Raw genomic sequence first — 19,464 nt, forward strand, 5'->3', positions numbered from 1 at the left:
TTGTGCCCTTCCGATCTAAGGGCATTAAGGGTGGAACTGCTCCAACTGTCTCAGTTCCTTCATCATTATGGAATCTCATAGGAATAGGACTTTGAAATAGTGGGGAAGGAGGGCAGGCTCTAGAAGCGGAGTGGACAACACATCATGAACCACAGTTACTGAAGGGTAAGGAATTGTTCTTCTTTGAGTGATTGTCCACACAGATTACTCACTTGGTGACTAACAAGCAGGTGTCTGTTCTTAGGGGTGGGTCTGAGGACTCGGAGTCCTACTTGAATAGAGATTGCAGGATAGCCCTTCTAAAGTGAGCATCCAAGCTGTAGGCCTGTAGGAAGGAACAGTCATTGGTAAATATGTAGCTCATCTCCACATTGCTACTCTGTATATGTCAGTTATGTATTCCCCAAGCAGCCAGGGTGCTGGGGTGGGGACCACACCAATGGCTCAGTCCCTCTCCGGCGCTCTGGCTGAGGCGCAAGATCAGGAGCCCCACCAGCAGCTCAGCCCTGCTCTGGCTGGGGCGCTAGGTCGGGGAATGCAAACGTGGCTCTCACAAGCCGCAGCATGGCCCACGTCCGGCTCCTCCGCGCTCCAATGGGAGCTGCAGGGGTGGTACCTGCAGATGGGGCAGCGTGCAGAGCCGCCTGGCCGTGCCGCCGTGTAGGAGCTGGAGAAGGGACATGCCACTGCTTCCAGGAGCTGCTTGAGGTAAGTGCCTCTCGGAGCCTGCACTCCGTGAGCCTCTCCCCATGGCCCAATGGTAGCCCTGATCCTCCTCCTGCTCCCCAAACCTCTCATCCTCCAGCCTCACCCAGAGCCCGCACCCCCAGCCAGATCCTGCACCCCTTCTTGCACCCCTGATCTCCCTCCTGCCCTGCAAACCCCTCAGTCCCAGCACAGAGCACCCTCCTACATCCCAGACTCCTCATCTCCAGCCCCACCCCAGAGCCTGCACCCAACCCCAATCTTGTCAGCATTTGTGGCCCACCATACAATTTCTGTTCCCCCACTGTGGCCTTCAGGCCAAAAAGTTTGCCCACCTCTGCCCTAGAAGAATGTGTTCTGAAATGGTCAGGGCATCTTTAGTAGCTAAATCATAACGTGTTCTTATGCAACCAGACACTCTTTTGAATAACCTGTGACAGCACAGAATGATGTTATAGGTTGCACTGGGCATGTTATGAATGATCTTCTGTCTAGACAGAATGGCTTCACGGTATTGAATGTGTGAAACTTCGCTTCACCTGGGATAGAATGAGGTTTAGGAAATCAAACAGGCGGTGAATGGGCTGGTTTATCTGGAACTCTGAAATAACCTTCAATGGGGATGAGGTCGAAGAGTAACGCTGTCCTTTTATCATAGAATATCAGGGTAGGAAGGGACCTCAGGAGGTCATCTAGTCCAAACCCCTGCTCAAAGCAGGGCCAATCCCCAGACAGATTTTTTCCCCAGTTCCCTAAACGGTCCTCTCAACGATTGAACTCTTAACCCTGGGTTTAGCAGGCTAATGCTCAAACCACTGAGCCATCCCTTGAAACACCATATCAGGAGGATCAGGTATAAGGGCCTGAATCTCTGCTAACCTCCTAACTGATGCAATGGCAGTGCATCATTGCGGAACCTAAAACTGGTGATTAAGGACCTAACTTCTTTTGTGCATCCAGGCTGAAGAGTTGGTGTTGACACATAGTAAAGGGAGTAAACTCAGAAGCAAGAACCCTTCTCTTGATACTGAGATCCCAGAAAGGACCATAGGGCCTCTCAAACTGGGAGGAAAACATGTGAGAGTCAGGAATTTTGTCATTGTAGTGAGGGAAAAATGCAGTGTGGCCCTGGGTAGGAGGGTGACTTGCCTAATATTGCTGCTTAGTGGACTCTTATTAAAGCTAATGGAAATTCCCAGTTGCTTCAGGACTACCAACTAGTGCAATAGTGATGAATGTGTTGCTGTCAGGGGAGAAAGCTGGTGCTGAAATGCCAAATAGCAGACACGTTTCATGTAGTTCTGCCAGTCCTGGTTGAAGTTTCCTGCTCTGGAGTAGAATGTTCTGAACATCAGCCGAATAGCATCATTTGGTGAAAACCATTTCACTCTGGATGTTGCCATATATAAAGATTCTTCTTCAAGTGCTTCCTCATGTTGATTCCATTCTAAGTGTATGCGTGCCCATGAATGCGCGAATGTCCAGTCATCAGAGACTTTTGCCTTCGCGGTATCCAGTGAATACTGTAGGAGCTATAGAGCAGGCAAAGGGCAAAACTCTGTACTGGGAGTGGGAAACACCGGTATTTCCTGTGGCTGCTCCTTGTTAGGAGTTGAGACAGAATTGCGCTAAAATCCTGGAAGGAGTTGGGAGCACAGAATTGCCCTGAAATCCTTTTAAAGTATGGAGGGCTTTGTCCCCGTGCTAAAGAGGTTTTCCCTCTAATGCTGGGGAGGGAAAACTATGGCCCATGGGCTGGATCTGGCCCGTGGGATTGCCAGCCCCGTGGCACAGTGGGATTAAGGCAGGCTCCCTGCCTGGCCCCACACCGCTCCTGTCCCTGTGGCTGAGGGGAAAGGGAGGCAGGCACTTCCCCCTCTCAGCTCCCATTGGCTGGGAACAGGGAACCATGGCCAGTGGGAGCTTTGAGAGTGGTGCCCACAGGCAAGGGCAGCATGTGGTGGAGCCACCTGCCCCATACCACCCCCAGGAACCACTGCTGCACATGCTGGCCACTGCTGGGAGCGGTGCCGGGTCAGGGCAGACAGGGATCCTGCCTTAACCCCGCTGCGCGCCACTGCCAACCCAGAGCTGCTCGAGGTAAGCAGCGCCAGGCTGAAGCCCGCACTCCAACCCCCTGCCCTGAACCCCTTCTTCCACTCTTGCAACACCTCCTGCACCAACCCCCTACTGCACCCCAATTCCCTGCCTTGAGCCCCTTCCTGCACACTGCACTTCCTCCTGCACCTAAACCCCCTGCCCCAGCCCTACATTCATGGCCCTGTATACAATTTCCCCACCTCGATGTGGCTCTTGAGCAAAAAAGTTTACCCACTCCTTGATTGTCTGTACCTCTGTAAGCAAGCCAGAGGACTGAAGCCATGACAGCCTCCTGCCCATTGCAGTAGCCCTAGTATGCCCTGCTGTCTCCTGTGACCAGTGCAGCCTGCAGAGATGTTTGAGCAATCAGCTGGCCTTAAACTGTTTCAGCTCCTGAGATAACTGATCAACAAAATTAGACAATGTCTCACCTGATTGCTTGCTGAAAAGATCGTTCTTGGGCATTTTTCCCCTTGGGGTGACATGCTGTTTTGTTCTCTCCTTGTACAAGAGAGCCAGCTGCAGGATGAGTATAACTGTTCAAATCCCTTTATGGGGACTTTATCTTCTGTCTGCTGTATTAGAAGTAGCTGAGATGAAAGCAGGCCTATAGCAGAGGGATTTGGTGGGTTCCAGTAGACTACAGTGCCTGATCTCCCTGCTGTTAGTGAATGCAGTATGTTTAAGAGCTTGTGGAGTGCTGCTTGAATAGCTTTCAGAGGAATGTTTAAGATTTCCACCATGCACTTCCAGTCCTGGAAAACCTTATGTAGCTGCAGTGACAGACAGGTGCATTTGCTGCCTCAAGAGAAGATGAGGATATTGCAGATGGGGACTGGATGCTCTCTTAGAATATTCCAATTTGCCTTTTTCTAAAAGATGCTCTGGGAATTATTTGGGGAAGTTCCACGGGCTGTGTTATGCAGGTCAGACTACAGGATCACAATGGTCCCTTGTTCCCTTGGAATCTATGAATTTTTTTCTCTCTAGCAGTTTGGAGTTGGAGCAGCTGCATTGACTGAGGATGAATCCCTCCCTCATGGGTGAGGAAGACCTAAGTCTGACTACAGTAGATGAAGCTGGCTTCCTGCAGTAAGGCTGAATACCCCAGGGGGTAAGGCCAGGGCAACTACAGCTAGAAATAATGTAGTGGTGGGAAAGGGAATGATCCCTGAGGTCCTGATCTTTTCCTAGCTCCACTCAGATTCTTCCTGGTAGATCTCATTTTGACTCATATGAAATTGCCCCATAGGCAGACTGAAGACGTCTTTGTTAGTCATTATTTCATTGAGAGCCTAAAGCTATTCATGAGGATTAGAGCCCAGTCTAGCATCATCAAAAATAATTAAAGGAAGGCCCACATTTATTCCAAGTGTAAATAAAGAACTGGTAATGCATCTAAGAACTAAACACTCATTGGATATGAAGCAAGGTATTTCAATTACATGTGTAAGATTGAAAGGGTATATCTATGCTGCACTTAAAAGCCCATAGGAAGCCCTGGCTAAGGGGCTGTTTCATTGCAGTATAGCTATTTGGGCCTAGGTTCTAGGATCCTGTATGGTGGGAGAGTCCCACAGCTTGCCCAAGTGTGAAAATCCACACTGCAATTAACTAGCCCCTAACCTGTCTGAGCCAGTCAGGTGGCACAGGCACCTCATTGCCAGTGTAGACACAGATGAAGGGTTCAGGTCCTGGCCTCCCCTCTACAGGGTGACAGCAGCAGCAGCTCAAATCTACTTTAGGCACATTATGCTGACCTGACTGCAGAAAGGCTAAAACAGGTTATGTTCCTGGGGGATCATAGGGTTGGTACTATCAGCTAGGACACTTAGCGTGGGCAGGTTTTTGTATATTTATTGTCATGCATAGCCTATGTTACAGAATACACAAGTTGAGAGGCAATGTTACAGTTTGGACCTGAGGTCCTGTTCCATATAGACTGGAGTAGCAGCTGGCCTGAAACAGAGTAGGCTGCCTGAAGCCATCCTTGGGAGTCACATGCAGTGTTTGCACAAGCCCGTGAAGAATTACTAAATATAGTAGTTTATACACACAGACAGGGACAGTAACTCCTCGCTGGTGGGTCAACTCACCCACTTAATATTTTTTACTAGAGGGCAGGGCCTTGAGCGCTGGTGATCGCCGGCCACGCAGGATGCAGCTATAGGGGCTGCTCTCTGCCATACAAGGATGTGCGGGTGAGCGGGACAGAAAGCTGTGCAGGAAGGGTTTCTTGCCAGGAGGCTGACTTGGCTGCAAGTTTTCCCTATTAGCACAGAAGCGTTTCTTTAAAGTAGATGTTGAAGGGGCTTGGAGCTTCTGCACAGTATGGTACTGTTCAGCAATACAGGTTGCCTTCTTCCGCAGATCTAGCTTCACCAACATCATGTTGTTTTGTAACTCTGCCAGTGTTTGGTCCTGAGAGGGAGAAGCCAGCAATGTTTACTCTTACATTGATGGTCCCATCACAGTTGATGAGAACTCCCTGTTGAACAATCCACTCACACAATAAGCCACTCTGTTATAGAGGAGCATGTAGTGCCAAGCAGCTCCTGCTGGCCCTGATGCAGCAGTTAGTTTGGCAAGCTGACAATGCCTGGGTTGGACCAAGAGGGCAGTGCAGCTGGGGAAAGCTGAATCCACCCCACTGCCAACATTCTGCTGTAGTTAAATTGCCCTCTGACTTTCCCTCCCTGCCCTCAGGTTGACGTCTACCATAGCTATTGCCAGGGCCTCCAGTAAACAAGAAGGGCTAGGAACAGTTGCTACCCATTACTGTGCTGGGGCCCAGATCGAGGTGCAAGGGGGAAGTTGTGGGGTTAGGGACTTTTTCAGCAGATTGCGTATGTAGCTGCTCAAACACAGATCCCATGAAAAAATAAGTTAGTGGAGCAGCCAGATCATAAGGGATAGTACTAACTGGTGGCTTTCTGTATCCTGATCTGCCCTCCAGCAACTGAGAAAAGAAAGGGAAATGGACATGGGATTCCTTTCTATTCTCCATCCTGCCCCCAATAAATGTACACTTCAATAGATTTAGGCAGCCAAGTTTTTGGTGACATTCAAGTGCCTAGGCTTAATCCCATGCCGTCCCCACAACAAGCAATTGTCACATTACCTGTCTCGCCAGGATGTCATCACAGGTGCAGAGGGCTTCTCGAAGTTTTCCTGCACTTGTGGTGTGACAGCATGCTCTCTCTGCAGACTGGAGGGACTCCCCAAGTCTTTGCAGCTCTGACCGCAGCAGCTTCACATTCTGCAGGAGGGTAGGAAATTCAGTCTAAGCAAGAGACTTAGCAAGGCAGGACACAAACACCCAGTCCTCAAGGCAAAGCCATACCACAGCAGCCCTGACCTACATCTCACCCCTCAAAGATCCCCTTGGAGCAGGGATCAGTACAGCAGCTCCCTGAATTATTGGGGAGGCAATACCTCCCACACTGCAGAGGAGAATGTTACCAGCAGAACACTGGCTCCCATAAGAGTGTGGCTGAAGCTAAACAGATGATGGTGAAATACACAGTGCTCATTGTGAACTGGTAAGAGCCCTTCAAAGGATTTCCCATATCCTCACGGGTGCAGTTACCTTTTGTCCATCCTCCAGCTTCCTGTCCACATCCACAGTGAGGGGTTTGGCAGAAGGTGGCGGCTCCAGCAGCTTCTGGTACCTGTGCAACTCTGAAAACAACCAGAAGCAGAGTGGAAAAAAGAACATCTCATGCACATATCCCAGCACAGAGATCTAGCTTCTGTATAATCCAAGGCCCTGTGAAACAGCCACAGGTGCACTGAACCAAAACTTTACAAGTGCACAGATCAGGCAGTTCAGATCGAGAACTGCTCCATTTGAGACTTCTCATACTCATGGCTTCTCCTTTTTATTTGGGTGAGGGAAATGTCTTCTCTTAACTCTGCCCCCCAACTCTTACTTGCAGTGCCTAGAAGTCCCAATATGCTAGGCACTATATGTACATATAGGGAGAGTTTCTGCCCCAAACACCATCTTTATCTAAATCAACAAAGGTTGGGTGGAGAAGTCACAGCACAGAGAAGTGAAGGGGCTGGTCACATGGTAGAGCTGGGACTAGAACTCTGGTCTCAAGACTCCCAGTCCCACTGCCCTGAGCACATTTCTAATCAGCGATTTGAGGAGAGCCACCAATGCCACACCTGCAGTAGTTGTGGTCAGCTCTGATTGACACTGCTCCAGCTTGGCTTTAACTTCCAGCAGCTCCTGCTGCAAAGTGGATGCAGCTACCACTCGTTTTGATCTGCGCAGGGGCTGCTCCTGCTGTTTCCTCTCCAGGGCTTCTGACTGCAACTTTGCCTCCTGCAGAGCAGCCTCCAGCTCTTCAATCTTTTCATCACGCTCCTGGGGAGGAAGGGCCGATTTGCTCAGAGCCAAGCCCCTTTACTGGGAAGAGGTGCCAAACTTTCCCATGAGGAAGCCCAAGTGGCATGTGGGCTGCAATTCACTAAATTGTAATTAAAATGCCCAGCTGGGAGTGTTCAAGGTTTGAACCTTCAAGGGGGGGTCTGTAGCATATCCCCAAACACCTGCCTGCTCCATGGAATGAAGCCAAACAGTTCTGTAGCTACCCACCATTGTCAATAAGAATAGGTAGGAAGAAAAATCCATCACTTCTTAACAATCTGTCAATTTTACTATTTTCTCCAGAATTTACACTAAGAATGGAGGGTATTTGCAACATGCTCAGAACACAGGAAGCAAAGATGCTGTTTTTCATCAGACTGGCTGCCTATTAGCCTTTACCCAGCAGTGGCTGTGCTAGAGCCCTGCAACCAAATGGGACCTGACCACAAGTGTCGAGTCTGGTTCAGCTGGGTAAACAACTGGACTCTCTCAAGTATAGGTCAGTGACAGCTGTAGCTCTGCTCCTGCCAGCCACCACCCCTTTGCTGTGCTACGTGTGCTATGAAGCGAGTGGGCCAAGGAGTCTCAGCACCTCTCACTTCACAGAGCACGCACAGCAGCTCCTAGCATGCTGACTCTAGGGCAGGAGATGCTGTGAATGCAACTCCAGTTCAGGGTCAGGTGCAGTGGTAACTCAACTTGCTTAAGTTTCGGTCCAGTTTGGGCCCAAGCAGACCTTGATGCTGTGCTACATAAAACAGCAGACAAGAATTTGGAACTGGGGACTACAGAGGGCTCTAGCCAGAGCCCAAAGCCTGTAGGGAGGAGCAGAAGATACAGTTGGAGCAGTCACATAAAAGCACCAAATGGGAGGCTGGAAAGCCTTGCTAGTGTGAGAGTCACAGCAGAAGATTCCTGGGCTCAGACAAGCTCTTCTCACATCTTTGGCTCTGCTCCCAAGCCTGGTTTCCTCATGCTTCTTCCCTACAGTGGGTCCATTTTTCCCCCACATACACACAAATACCTGAATCCTCTCCTGGTAAAAATCAGTCATTGACTCCTTCAGATTGTTCAGCTTATCCTCATATAGTTCCACCAGTAGCTCCTTCTGCGTGTCCAAGTGTTGGCTGCAGAGAGAGGGCACAATGTGACATTGATGCCATGTGTACCAGATCAGAGATGTATAGGGGAGGCTCAGAATTGAGGGGTGATTAGCAGGGAGGAGTTCCCATTTCCCTTGCAGTATGACAGTACCTGCACCACTGCTCCTTCTGTTGCAACTGCTCTAGCATCTCATTGCAGAGTTCCTCACGGAGTCGCATTTCCAGGTGCAGCCTGTCCTGCCGCTCCTGCACCAGCAGATCCCACAGGACCTCCACTGCTCGCGGAAGGTCCTGCAAGGAGGGCACAAGACAACGTGAGCCTTCTACCTATGCTTGTGCATCAGGGAATCCAAGCATGGAAAAGGTTTCCCATGCCCAGTAGAGGTTTCACTAGGCTGGCCCTTGATCTCGGTTCTGCCACTGAATTACTGTTCACTCCCCGCTTTGTTGCCCTTTCCCCTTCAGCAGATGCTCCACTTATGGGACAGTGTCACATCCAAGCTGATTTGAGACAGGGATTCAAGTGTCCTTTGTGCATTGAAAGAGCCTGGGAGGTTCTCTGACCCTCCCAGTGTTCACTGATTCAGTAGTTGTGCTAGCAACCATTTTGAGCAGGGGGGGCAGGGCTAGATCAGTGCTTTGAGCATTGGCCTGCTAAACCCAGGGTTGTGAGTTCAATCCTTGAGGGGGGTCATTTAGGGATCTGGGGCAAATACAATCTGTCAGGGACACTGGAGTGATGACCTTTCAAGGTCCCTTCTATGAGATAGGTATATTGTTCCCATTCCCAATAATTTACAGCTCTTGAGCCTCCGTCCCACCTCCTTGCTCTCAAAGGCTGGGGGTTAGACAGACTCATCCCTGCAGGTTAGGGTGGCTTCACAGGGTAGCAGATAAACCATCACCCACCTCCCTATCATACATGGACACTTCTCCATCATCGTCACTCTCTTCATCAGGCTCCACTTCTTGCTTTGAGCCTGCCCCTAAACTCCTACTGTCTCGCCTGCTGTGTTCCTTGATTAATGATTGGATAGACGGCAGTGCCAGCTTTGTGGGAGGAGCTTGAACAAGCTGAAGAGAAAATAAAAGTCCACTGTTATGACCTCACAATGACTGTGGACCAGGGTGGCCCGTATGCAACTGTTTTCCCCAGCCATTGTCTTGTTCTTCAGGTTAGCAGGGTCTAGGAATGCTGTGGAGGCAGTGTACTCCACCAGATACACTGCTTCCCTCCCCATGCTGTCAAAAGTGAAAGGAAGCAACCTGTTCCCATAGGACCTTAACCCTAACCCTAGGGAGTCCTGAGATCCAGGCCAGAGATGCAGGCTCTTGGAAAATCCAGAGTGACGTCTGCACTACTGGGCACCCTGGCCCCTAGGCACTAGCCCACTGACCTGGCTGGCTATGGCCGAGAACTTGGCCACATGCAGGGTCTCGTCATACGTGGATGCGCACTGGTTAATGTTGACAATCATGCAGGAACGCCCACGCCCCGTGAAGAAGCCTTGAAACACACGGGTCAGCTTGCTGTCCCGGAAGGGAACAACACTCTGCTTCAGCCTGCAGGGAGAGAGGAGAATCTGCTAAGCCCAACAGTCAAGCACCTGGGGAATTCCCTTCTTCCCCCAGATCTCCTGTGCACACTCACTTGGACTGCTGGTTCTGGCGGAGGGCAGCGATGCAGCGGCCGAGCGTGTGCAGGGAGGTGTTGATGTTATTTGCCTCCTTCATGCGGTCCCCACTTTTCTGGTTCTTGCAGCGCTCTGAGCCAGCAAGGTCACACAGGGACAACCTGAGGGAAGCCCAGGGAGATATCCGTGATTTGGTCCCACTGGCCCTGCCCCAACCCCACACTCCAAACATTACATGCTCCCTGCTCTAAGCTCACCCTCCCCTTAAAAGCCCATCTTCCAATTTCCTTGAGTAGGTGCAGAAGCTGCTTGGGCAGCTGTCATCACAAACCCAGAGGCTATTAAACTGTGCCAGTCAGCACTGCCACCAAAATCAGGATGTGGGGCCAAGACAGCCAGAAATCCCTTATCCCCAGCTGGCAGCTGCTTTCCAAGCACAGAGCCAACTTGCATTTGTAGTTTATTACATTGCTGGTAGACAAATCCATTAACAGCAGCTTAACCACAGGGAACCCCACACCCCTGAGATGGGAGCAAGACACCCATATTCACACCAGTTCAGTGGGGTCCTGGTGACTCATATGGTGCTTTCCAACCCCTCTCATAGCAGTTCCCCACGCCCTCCCCATTGTCAACCCCAAGCTGTGCAATGGGAATGGGCTCCTTCCCAGTAACCCCACCGAATGACCTTCAGAAGACCCCAGATATCCATAACAGCAACAAAGGTGTGAGAACTCTGAGCCTTCAGGAATCCCCAACCTCTCTGCCCCATACAAAGAAATGCAAGACTCACTCGCTGATTTTGGGGAGCATCTCACTGCTGCTTCCCTGTAAGTGCAGAATACGAATGGAGAAGATGCTGTGACTGCAGGGAGCAAGGACAAAAGAAGTTTGAAAGGAACATGCATCATATGCTCCTGGAAAACACCCCAGTCCCACAGCTCCCAGCCTCAGAATAAGACCACCACCACACCAGACCAATCCTCTTCCCTGTTTCAGACCTGCGGCTGGAGTTCTCATTCAAGTGGGTGCAGGCAAAGCTCTGGTTTTTCCGACCCAGTTTCAGGAGCTTCCAGGCCTCATCAGCATCTTGGACATTGATCCAGTTCAGATCTGAAAGAGCAGACACAGGTCACGCCAGGCAAGTGGGAGAGTGACAGAGACCAGGGTTGCCCTCCGAGGGACCGACTACTTACCTCAGCCCAGGCTCCATTACCAGGAGCCAGTCTGAGCTCCCCCAACATTATCCATTGAGGGGAACAAACATTAATTCAACAGCCCAACCAAGAGGAGCAGCTGACTGGGTATAAGATACCACAGAGCACGCTCCCTTCCCCATTAGTGTCCCTCTCCACACACATCACATCCTCCACACCCAAATTACTGCTTTGTCACCCCCTCAGGCTATAGCTTCTGTAGTCCAAACTTGAGCTGGCAGGGCCCTTCCCTAGATGTCCCCAGAGCCCAACCCAGGGCGAGACTGGGTAGATCTACCTTTCACATAGGGGCTGCCAGTCTGGTCTTCACACAGCCGCAGCGTCTGCCTTTTGCGGTTCTGGCCAGGCAAAGGCATCTCCAGCAAGTCATAGATCTGCTCATTGTAAATCTCAAAGAAGGAGACCCAGATGGAGGCCTGCCCATTCCCTGGGGTGAGGAGCGAGATGCGGTCTGGGTCAGCCCAGCGAGGACCCAGCTCTGGGAGGGAGAGGTAAAAAGGATGGTAGTGATTGCAGCAGTGCCCAGCATGTCCCAGCGTACGTCTACACTACAGGATAATTCCGATTTTACATAAACCGGTTTTATAAAACAGATTGTATAAAGTCGAGTGCACGCGGCCACACTAAGCACATTAATTCAGCGGTGTGCGTCCATGGTCCGAGGCTAGCGTCGATTTCCGGAGCGTTGCACTGTGGGTAGCTATTTCATAGCTATCCCATAGTTCCCGCAGTCTCCCCCGCCCCTTAGAATTCTGGGTTGAGAGCCCAGTGGCTGATGGGGCAAAAATCATTGTCGCGGATGGTTCTGGGTAAATGTCGTCACTCATTCGTTCCTCCGGGAAAGCAACGGTAGACAATCATTTCGCACCCTTTTTCCCTGTATTGTCCTAGCAGACGCCATAGCACGGCAACCATGGAGCCCATTCAGTTTTTTTTTTTTTTTTTTTTTTTTTTTACAGTCACCGTATGTGTACTGGATGCCACTGACAGAGGCAATACTCCAGCGCTAGGCAGCAGCATTCATTTGCTTTTGCATGATAGCAGAGATGGTTACCAGTTGTTCTGTACCGTCTGCTGCCAGGGTAATTTGGCAATGAGATGACGGTTATCTGTCCTTCTGTGCTGTCTACTGCTATCATGGGTGCCTCTGGCTGAGGTCGGCCAGGGGCGCAAAAGCAAAACTGGGAATGACTCCCCGAGTCAATGCCTCCTTTATAGTTTCTAAAAATAGAGTCAGTCCTGCCTAGAATTTGGGGCAAGTGTACTAGAGAAGCAGTGTATCAGAGAGCACAGCTGTTCTGTATCAGATCCCGCAGAAATGATGAGCTACATGCCATTCACGGGGGTGCCCCTGCAACAACCCCACCCGTTGCTTCCCTCTTCCCCCAACCTTCCTGGGCTACCGTGGCAGTGTCCCCCCCATTTGTGTCATGAAGTAATAAAGAATGCAGGAATAAGAAACAGTGACTTGTTAGTGAGATAAAATGAGGGGGAGGCAGCCTCCCGGTGCTATGACAGTCCAGGCAGGACATTAAGCGGTGTAGGAGAGAGGAGCCCAGCATCCCACTGCTATGATAGTCCAGGCAGTACAGAATCTTTTCTTTATACCAGAAAGGGAGGGGGCTGATGGAGCTCAGCCCCCTGTGGCTATGATGAAGACGGTTACCAGCCGTTCTGTACCATCTACTGGGAATGACCGGGAGTCATTCCTATTTTTATGCAAGCGCCCCTGAGACCAGCCAGGGGTATTCAGCAGTTATCAAGCATGTACCGTCTGCCACCAGGGAGGGGAGAGGAGCGGATACTGCTCTTCACTGCTGCAGCATCGCGTCTACCAGCAGCATTCAGCAGACATAGGGTGACATTGAAAAAAGTCAAGAAATGATTTCTTTCCCTTTTCTTTCATGTGGGTGGGGGGAGTAAATTGACGAGCTATTCCCTGAACCACACCGGACAATGTGTTTGACCCTACAGGCATTGGGAGCTCAGCCAAGAATGCAAATACTTTTCGGAGCCTGCTGTGGACTGTGGGATAGCTGGAGTCCTCAGTACCCCCTCCCTGCCTCCATGAGCATCCATTTGAGTCTCTGGCTTCCCGTTACGCTTGTCACGCAGCACTGTGTAGCCTGTAGATTTTTTTTTCAAACGCTTTGGCATTTCGTCTTCTGTCATGGAGCTCTGATAGAACAGATTTGGTTCCCCATACAGTGATCAGATTCAGTATCTCCCATACAGTCCATGCTGGAGCTCTTTTTGGATTTGGGACTGCATTGCCACCCGTGCTAATCAGAGCTCCACGGTGGGCAAACAGGAAATGAAAATCAAAATTTCGCGGGGCTTTTCCTGTTTACCTGGCCACTGCATCCGAGCTGAGATTGCTGTCCAGAGTGGTCACAGTGGTGCACTGTGGGATATCGCCCGGAGGCCAATACCATCAATTTGCAGCCACACTAACCCTAATCCGATATGGTAATACCGATTTTAGCGCTACTCTTCTCGTTGGGGAGGAGTACAGAAACCGATTTAAAGAGCCCTTTATATCGATATAAAGGGCCTCGTAGTGTGGACAGATACAGCGTTAAATCAGTTTAACGCTGCTAAAAATCAGTTTAAACGCATAGGGTAGACCAGGCCTCAGAGGAATAGCTTGGGACTGGGAGAGGCTGCAGACACCCCCTCAGCCAACAGAAACTCTCTGCCCCAGCCCCAAATGCACTCCATGTGTCCTGCCTGGGACTCCTCACCCTCATCACGGACTTCAAGCCAGGATATGCTAGGTATCAACTTTGCTCTCGCATCTTTCCCTTGTCAAGAACTTCCTACATGCCCTGTCTCTGATGTGGAGAAACGGGGGAGCACACAACCTTCTATACTGGATCCCTCTATGGCTTTGGTCCTGGCTACCTAAGACTCCTTCCTCTCCTTGTGTTCAAATCTATCAGATGAGATCAGCTGACTGCCCCTAGGTTTCCCAGTCTAGGGGACAAATGCTTTCAGTGGGGTCCCTCAGCTCCAGAGCCTGCTTCCTTGGTAGTCTGACAGAGCCCAAGCTATTGGCCAGCCAGGTGTGGTGGAACACTCAGCTGCTCGGGTAGGTACCCCCTTGTGGGACGGGCTTGCCTATTTCTTTCATGTTAATTGTTGCCCCAGGATGACACAGGTGGGCAACGTACAGAACAGAGAAGAGAGGTATTCACAGCCCAAAATTTCCCAAACACAGAGCTTTCCCACAAAGAAACAGGGAGCCCCAGAGAATGCAGAATCCGTACTGCCCCTCCCACAGCGCAACTATCCAATAACAAGGGTGCAAAATCCACTCCTCCCCAATCCAGGAATAGTGGCACAGGAGAGCAGGGCACTGGACATACCTTCCAGCTGGCTGCTGCTCGACTGGTTGACAAACTGGCTGGTAGAAGAGAGGCCACCAAACCCACTGTCAAAACTGACGGTGGCAGCCTGGAGCTGGGACTCGGCACTGTGGCGCCTCTTCAGTGGAGTCAGCACTTCCTCCTGGAAAACCATGGACAGTGAGAGTCAAGACACAACCAACATGCTCTCGTACCTGCCCTGAGACTCCGAAGGGACACTCACCTCCCGCAGCCCCCCGCACAGCAAGGCCAGCTTCTTGGTCTCCTCCTGATGCACCTGTTTGCTGTCCAGCCAGCTCACCTCACTGGAAAGCGAGGGCTTTAGATCCATAGCCTGGTAGAGCCGATCCCCCACACTATTGAAGATGACAGCTAGGGAGCGAGGCAGGATCCCACCGTCTTTGCTGCTCCCTGGAGGAGAGAGCAGCAGCAAGCTGAGCACTCATACAGGCAGACGTCATCAACCCGTCACTGCACAGCAACGGCTCCTCTTACCCTGGATGGTGTGTGTCTTCCCAGAGTTGGTGATACCATAGGTGTAAACCAGCCAGTTCTGCCCATGGAGTACATCCTTCAGCACTTCGCCCATTGTTTCATCAAAGAATGCCTTCTGCCCCACCTCCGCCCCAAAGATCTGCAACCACAAACACCACAGGGGAGCAAGGATGACACCACATAGTGGCTTCCCTCCCTTGGCTGCAGCACCCACTGCTATTACAGGGCTGCCCTTCTCCCACTCCTCTTTACCAATACCCCTCAAGCCTGACACACAGCCCTGTCAGCTATTCCAGTCCTAGCCTTTTCGGAGCACAGGCTGCCAGTTATGCTTGATCCAGTACATTTATAGTTACATGGTTCTTTAAAGAAAGAGAAACAAACCCCTCCAAGGCAGGTTGCATGATCTGGGCCTGAGCACCTACCTGGGTGAAGGTGAATTTATGCACTGCCTGGCCTACCCCCCGTGCAGTGCTCCGCATGGTGAAAGAGTCCTGGGGTGCTCTCAGGAGGAGGGTCTCTGAATTCTCAATAAAGACGCAGCCCTGAGGGGTACAAATAAAACTCCATCATCACAGAAGATAAATTTCCCCACAATCCGTGACTCTACCACGCAGACACAGCATGAGGTTATGAAATCCTCCACTTTCAGAACCACCACCCTGTTCCCGGTAGGTTGGGGAAATGGATTCATGTATTTTCCACATGCATCTCCTGCTTGGCCCTGGGCTCTCACCTGATCTTCCTGTTTCTCCAGCTCAGATGGCTTCAGGGGCCGGACTCTCAGATACACCTTCACTTTCTCATTATTGTCCTCAGATACAGCCTGCAGAACCCCACACAGATTAGATACATCAGCCACAGTGGAAGTACCAGAAAGTTCGGTCAAATTCAGTGCACCAGTGGGAACCATAGCATGCGACACAGGTAGCTCTAGGACCCAGGCCTCAGAAGCTTCTGGGCCTTTTACTGGTACCTGCTCCAGCATCAGCCTCAAGTGCTCCAGAAGCTTGAAAAAAAAAAAAACTTGCTCAAGTATATTCACTGGGTTCCCAAGCAGCCACTTGGCAGCTCATCCAGCAGTACTGGAAGTGAGGGACTAGCACAACTCTCACCCCACTAAGGGCACCACCCACATGGATCCTGATTGGGGACAATGATGGCCCCTGTGGCCAGACCATACTAGTTAAGCCAGAAGGAGGCACAGGAAGTTGACTGAGCAACTGAATGACTTCCTGACTGGTGGGTGTATCAAATCGGACTCTTGTTTGGTCCCTGGACTCTTATTCTGGCTCTGGCCTGTAGGATGGTTTAGATGAAGAAATAAGTAGAAGTTATATTTTTGCCCTAAGTGTAGAGGAGTATGAGAAACTGAAGTTGCTATTGTGAGAAAGCTAGAGGTAAATTGGAGACAAACTGTTATGGGAAAATAAAAGTTAGCAAGTGGTATGACCCAGGGTTATGTTTTGGTTATAAGGTTTTTGAGAATTGTGAGTTTATTAAAATGCTATCTAATTGATAGTATGGGAAGGACATTGGTGCAGATGTTAATTTAAATAATGTGTAATAAAAAAAGCCAATAAGAAGGTAATAGAAATAGAATTATGGTGAAGAGCAGTTTAATGTTATTTAGTATTACAGTATAAAAGGAGTAGCCTTGCTAAATTGCAGGAAGCCCCAGTTATCAAAATGGTACTGTTAGGTTCCAGGTTTATAAGGCTGTACTTCACTGTTAGTGGACTGATCACCCACTGATTCACTATTCTATTTGTAAGTGAGAGTATAACAGTATCATTAATATAAGTGGTAATTGCATACCTGTTTGTTAAAAAGAAAAATTAATTAAGCAAACTTTGGCTGCATAATTCAAAGTGTCACTTAGTGGTCCTCCATTAAATAAGTTTTTGGTAACCAAATGAGAGGACTGAACCTGAAAACTGAGTTGGGTTTGATTACAGCCTTATCTTAGTCATTTAATATTAATTGGGAACACTTTCATCACAATGTTTAAAAACCCCTGGCTTGCTTCCTGGACTATGACTCCAGCTCTGACCCCTGGATTGGTTCCCCCTCTGTAGGGCTGATATTTTAACCCGTTGGTGCAGAAAACAAGCCACAGCTCAATGTGTAGCCCCATCCACAAGTGAGTCATCAGTAGGTCAGATCTCTGACCCATGAACTAGAGAGAGAGCCTGGAGCACTAGGCCTGCTGAGGCCGGAACCAAGGCAGTAAACCAAAGTCAGGCCATTCAAACAGTTGTGAAAGTTACTGCTAGCCCTCATTAATAGCTTACAAGCAGCCAGTAGGGGGAAGCAGAAGCCTCAGGTACACAGTAGCCTGAACTTTTCAACTCTCTTTTCTCTTCTGCCTCAAAGCAGAGAAAACTTGCTCCAAAGCAGTTAGTACTAACCAGATAACAAAAGTGTGGGGTTTGACATCTAACAATCAAGTGTTAACACGCAAGGGTCTTTGTCTAAAAGTGTATAAAAGGCTTGTGAAATTTGTATGGAATAGGGTCTTTGTACCAAAGTACAAGACTCTCCTTTCTTCTGCAGAATAAAGCATCTTTTCCTTATCCCTGTCAGGCTGTTATTGGCTCTCAGCAATATTTTGGTAACACAGTATTAAAGCAAATGCTTACAAGTTTGCTGCTCAATATATAAACTTGGCAAAGTTGCTGCTGGTGTTGCTAAAACAGACATTTTTATGAAGTACTAGGCACTAAATATTTATGTAAATACATTTCAAAAAGCTAGTACATATACATCCCAATCTAGTACTAAACACATGGTTTGACAAAACGGTAAATAAAGTTTTTTTCAAACGATCAGGAACAAGGGGAGGTAATAATCATCATAAAGCACGCAAGGTGGTACATAAGTTGTTTGTCTCAGTCTATAAATGTCAGCAGGACCAGCTTTAGGAAGTGCGGGGCCTGATTCGAATAGTTTTGATGGGGCCCCGGCAGGGATGACTCACCTGGCGGCGCTCCGGGTCTTTGGCGGTGGGTCCTTCACTTGCACCAAGTCTTCAGAGGCACTGAAGGACGCGCTGCCAAAATGTTGCTGAAGACCCAGAGTGCCGCCAGGTGAGTAAAAATTAAAAAGGCGCCTAAGTTAGCCACTCTTCTTTAGAGCACGGGGCCCTCTTAGGCGCAGGACCCGATTCAGGGGAATCGGCCTAGAGCCGGCCCTGACTGTCAGGGTACCTTGCCTTAATGCTTTGTGTGGCCAAAGGAGAAGCAAAAATTCCCACTGCTGACTAAGCCACCCTGTGCCACGGGGCACTCGTGTTAATGTACTTGTGCAAGTCATTAGAACTGTACCCTAAAGGTAATAAACCTGGCAAAGTGCCTTTATTGCAGAACTGCGCCTGTGGTCTCTCTCTACAAGAACCATAGAGGTCTGTAAATTAGCAGGCTATGCCCGCTGCTACATCAAAGCTCCAAAAACAAAAAGTATTAAGCAGTTGTAATAGTTTAGCAGCCTTAACAACACTCCACCTTTCTACAACCCACTCACCTGCTGGGCTCCCCCTAGGTTTGGGGAAATAGCAGAGAAATCGGATAGCAAATCTTTGCGCAGGCCAGACCCAAACTCCGCTGCTGTGGATTCGAGCAGGGGCGAGGCTGTGACCTCCTCATCAGAGAGCAGCCCCTGTGGGGAGAGGAGTCCCTGGGCCATGGTCCCCACAGGTGGCTCCTACCAGGAAGGGGCACAGTTAAGATCAGCTTAACTGCAATTCCCTAACCCTCCCGCCCAGGCCCCCTCCCCAAGACTCTGACCTGACTCCAGGCTCCTCCGCCCATACCGGCCCAGCCCCGCCCCCACACCCTCCAGCCCCTACTCCCCCACGCCCACCCCGGCCCCTCCAGCCACGACCCCCTGCAACACACTGGCCCAGCCTCCTCACGCTCCCCCCGACACTCCCCTCCCCGCCCACACCGGCCCAGCCTCTGACCCAATTCTCTCTCCAGCCCTCACTCCCTCTAGCCCCGACCCCCAATGCTCCCTCCACCCCGACCCCCCCGCCCACACCGGCCCGGCCCCCCCACGCTGCCCCTGCTCGGCCCCTCCCCAGCCACCCACCCACCCCGGCCCAGGCCCCCCGCCAGTCCCTACCCCCCAATGCTCCCTCCACCCCGGCCCCCCCACGCTGCCCCTGCTCGGCCCCTCCCCACCCACCCACACACACCGGCCTAGGCCCCCCGCCAGTCCCTACCCCCCCGCTCCCTCCAGCCCCGACCCCCCCCGCCCACACCGGCCCGGCCCCCACCCTGCCCCCCCGCGCGCGCGGCCCCCCACTCACTTTAGATTCTGTGAGGACTCTGTGCTGCTCTTTGTTCAAACCTCGCGGTCTGCTCGCTTAACCAATCAGAGCGTGAGCAGCCCTACTGCCAATCACAGACTGGGACCGGGCTGAGGGAGTCAGAGCGAGGCTGGGGGCGGGGCAAGGTGCGCGCC

General features: G+C 50.7%; 1 protein-coding gene across 1 annotated transcript; it reads right to left on the minus strand.

The window, feature by feature from the left end:
* Window positions 1-4,642: 4,642 nt before the first annotated feature.
* On the minus strand, window positions 4,643-19,449 carry KIF20A (kinesin family member 20A). Its single transcript, XM_030573991.1, has 19 exons — window positions 19,310-19,449; window positions 18,523-18,702; window positions 15,737-15,826; window positions 15,426-15,545; window positions 15,001-15,139; window positions 14,729-14,916; window positions 14,506-14,647; window positions 11,415-11,615; window positions 10,922-11,033; window positions 10,714-10,785; window positions 9,938-10,081; window positions 9,684-9,849; window positions 9,196-9,360; window positions 8,438-8,577; window positions 8,208-8,310; window positions 6,979-7,180; window positions 6,395-6,486; window positions 5,927-6,064; window positions 4,643-5,226 (listed from the first exon to the last, which is right to left on the minus strand). The coding sequence occupies exons 2-19, from the start codon at window positions 18,682-18,684 to the stop codon at window positions 4,906-4,908; spliced, it is 2,697 nt and encodes an 898-aa protein (XP_030429851.1). The 5' UTR covers window positions 18,685-18,702; window positions 19,310-19,449; the 3' UTR covers window positions 4,643-4,905.
* Window positions 19,450-19,464: the final 15 nt, after the last annotated feature.

The sequence above is a fragment of the Gopherus evgoodei genome, chromosome 8 (genome assembly GCF_007399415.2).
Source record: "Gopherus evgoodei ecotype Sinaloan lineage chromosome 8, rGopEvg1_v1.p, whole genome shotgun sequence".
Classification (NCBI taxonomy): Eukaryota; Metazoa; Chordata; order Testudines; family Testudinidae; genus Gopherus; species Gopherus evgoodei.

Bases quoted from the DNA above. Each gene is read 5' to 3' on its own strand.
- KIF20A (XM_030573991.1), bottom strand. From the start codon at position 18,684: ATGGCCCAGGGACTCCTCTCCCCACAGGGGCTGCTCTCTGATGAGGAG. The intron at 15,827-18,522 runs GTGAGTGGGTTG...GGGGTTCTGCAG, and splicing joins ACCTAGGGGGAGCCCAGCAG to GCTGTATCTGAGGACAATAA. The intron at 11,034-11,414 runs GTAGATCTACCC...CTGCTCTTTCAG, and splicing joins TGGCAGCCCCTATGTGAAAG to ATCTGAACTGGATCAATGTC.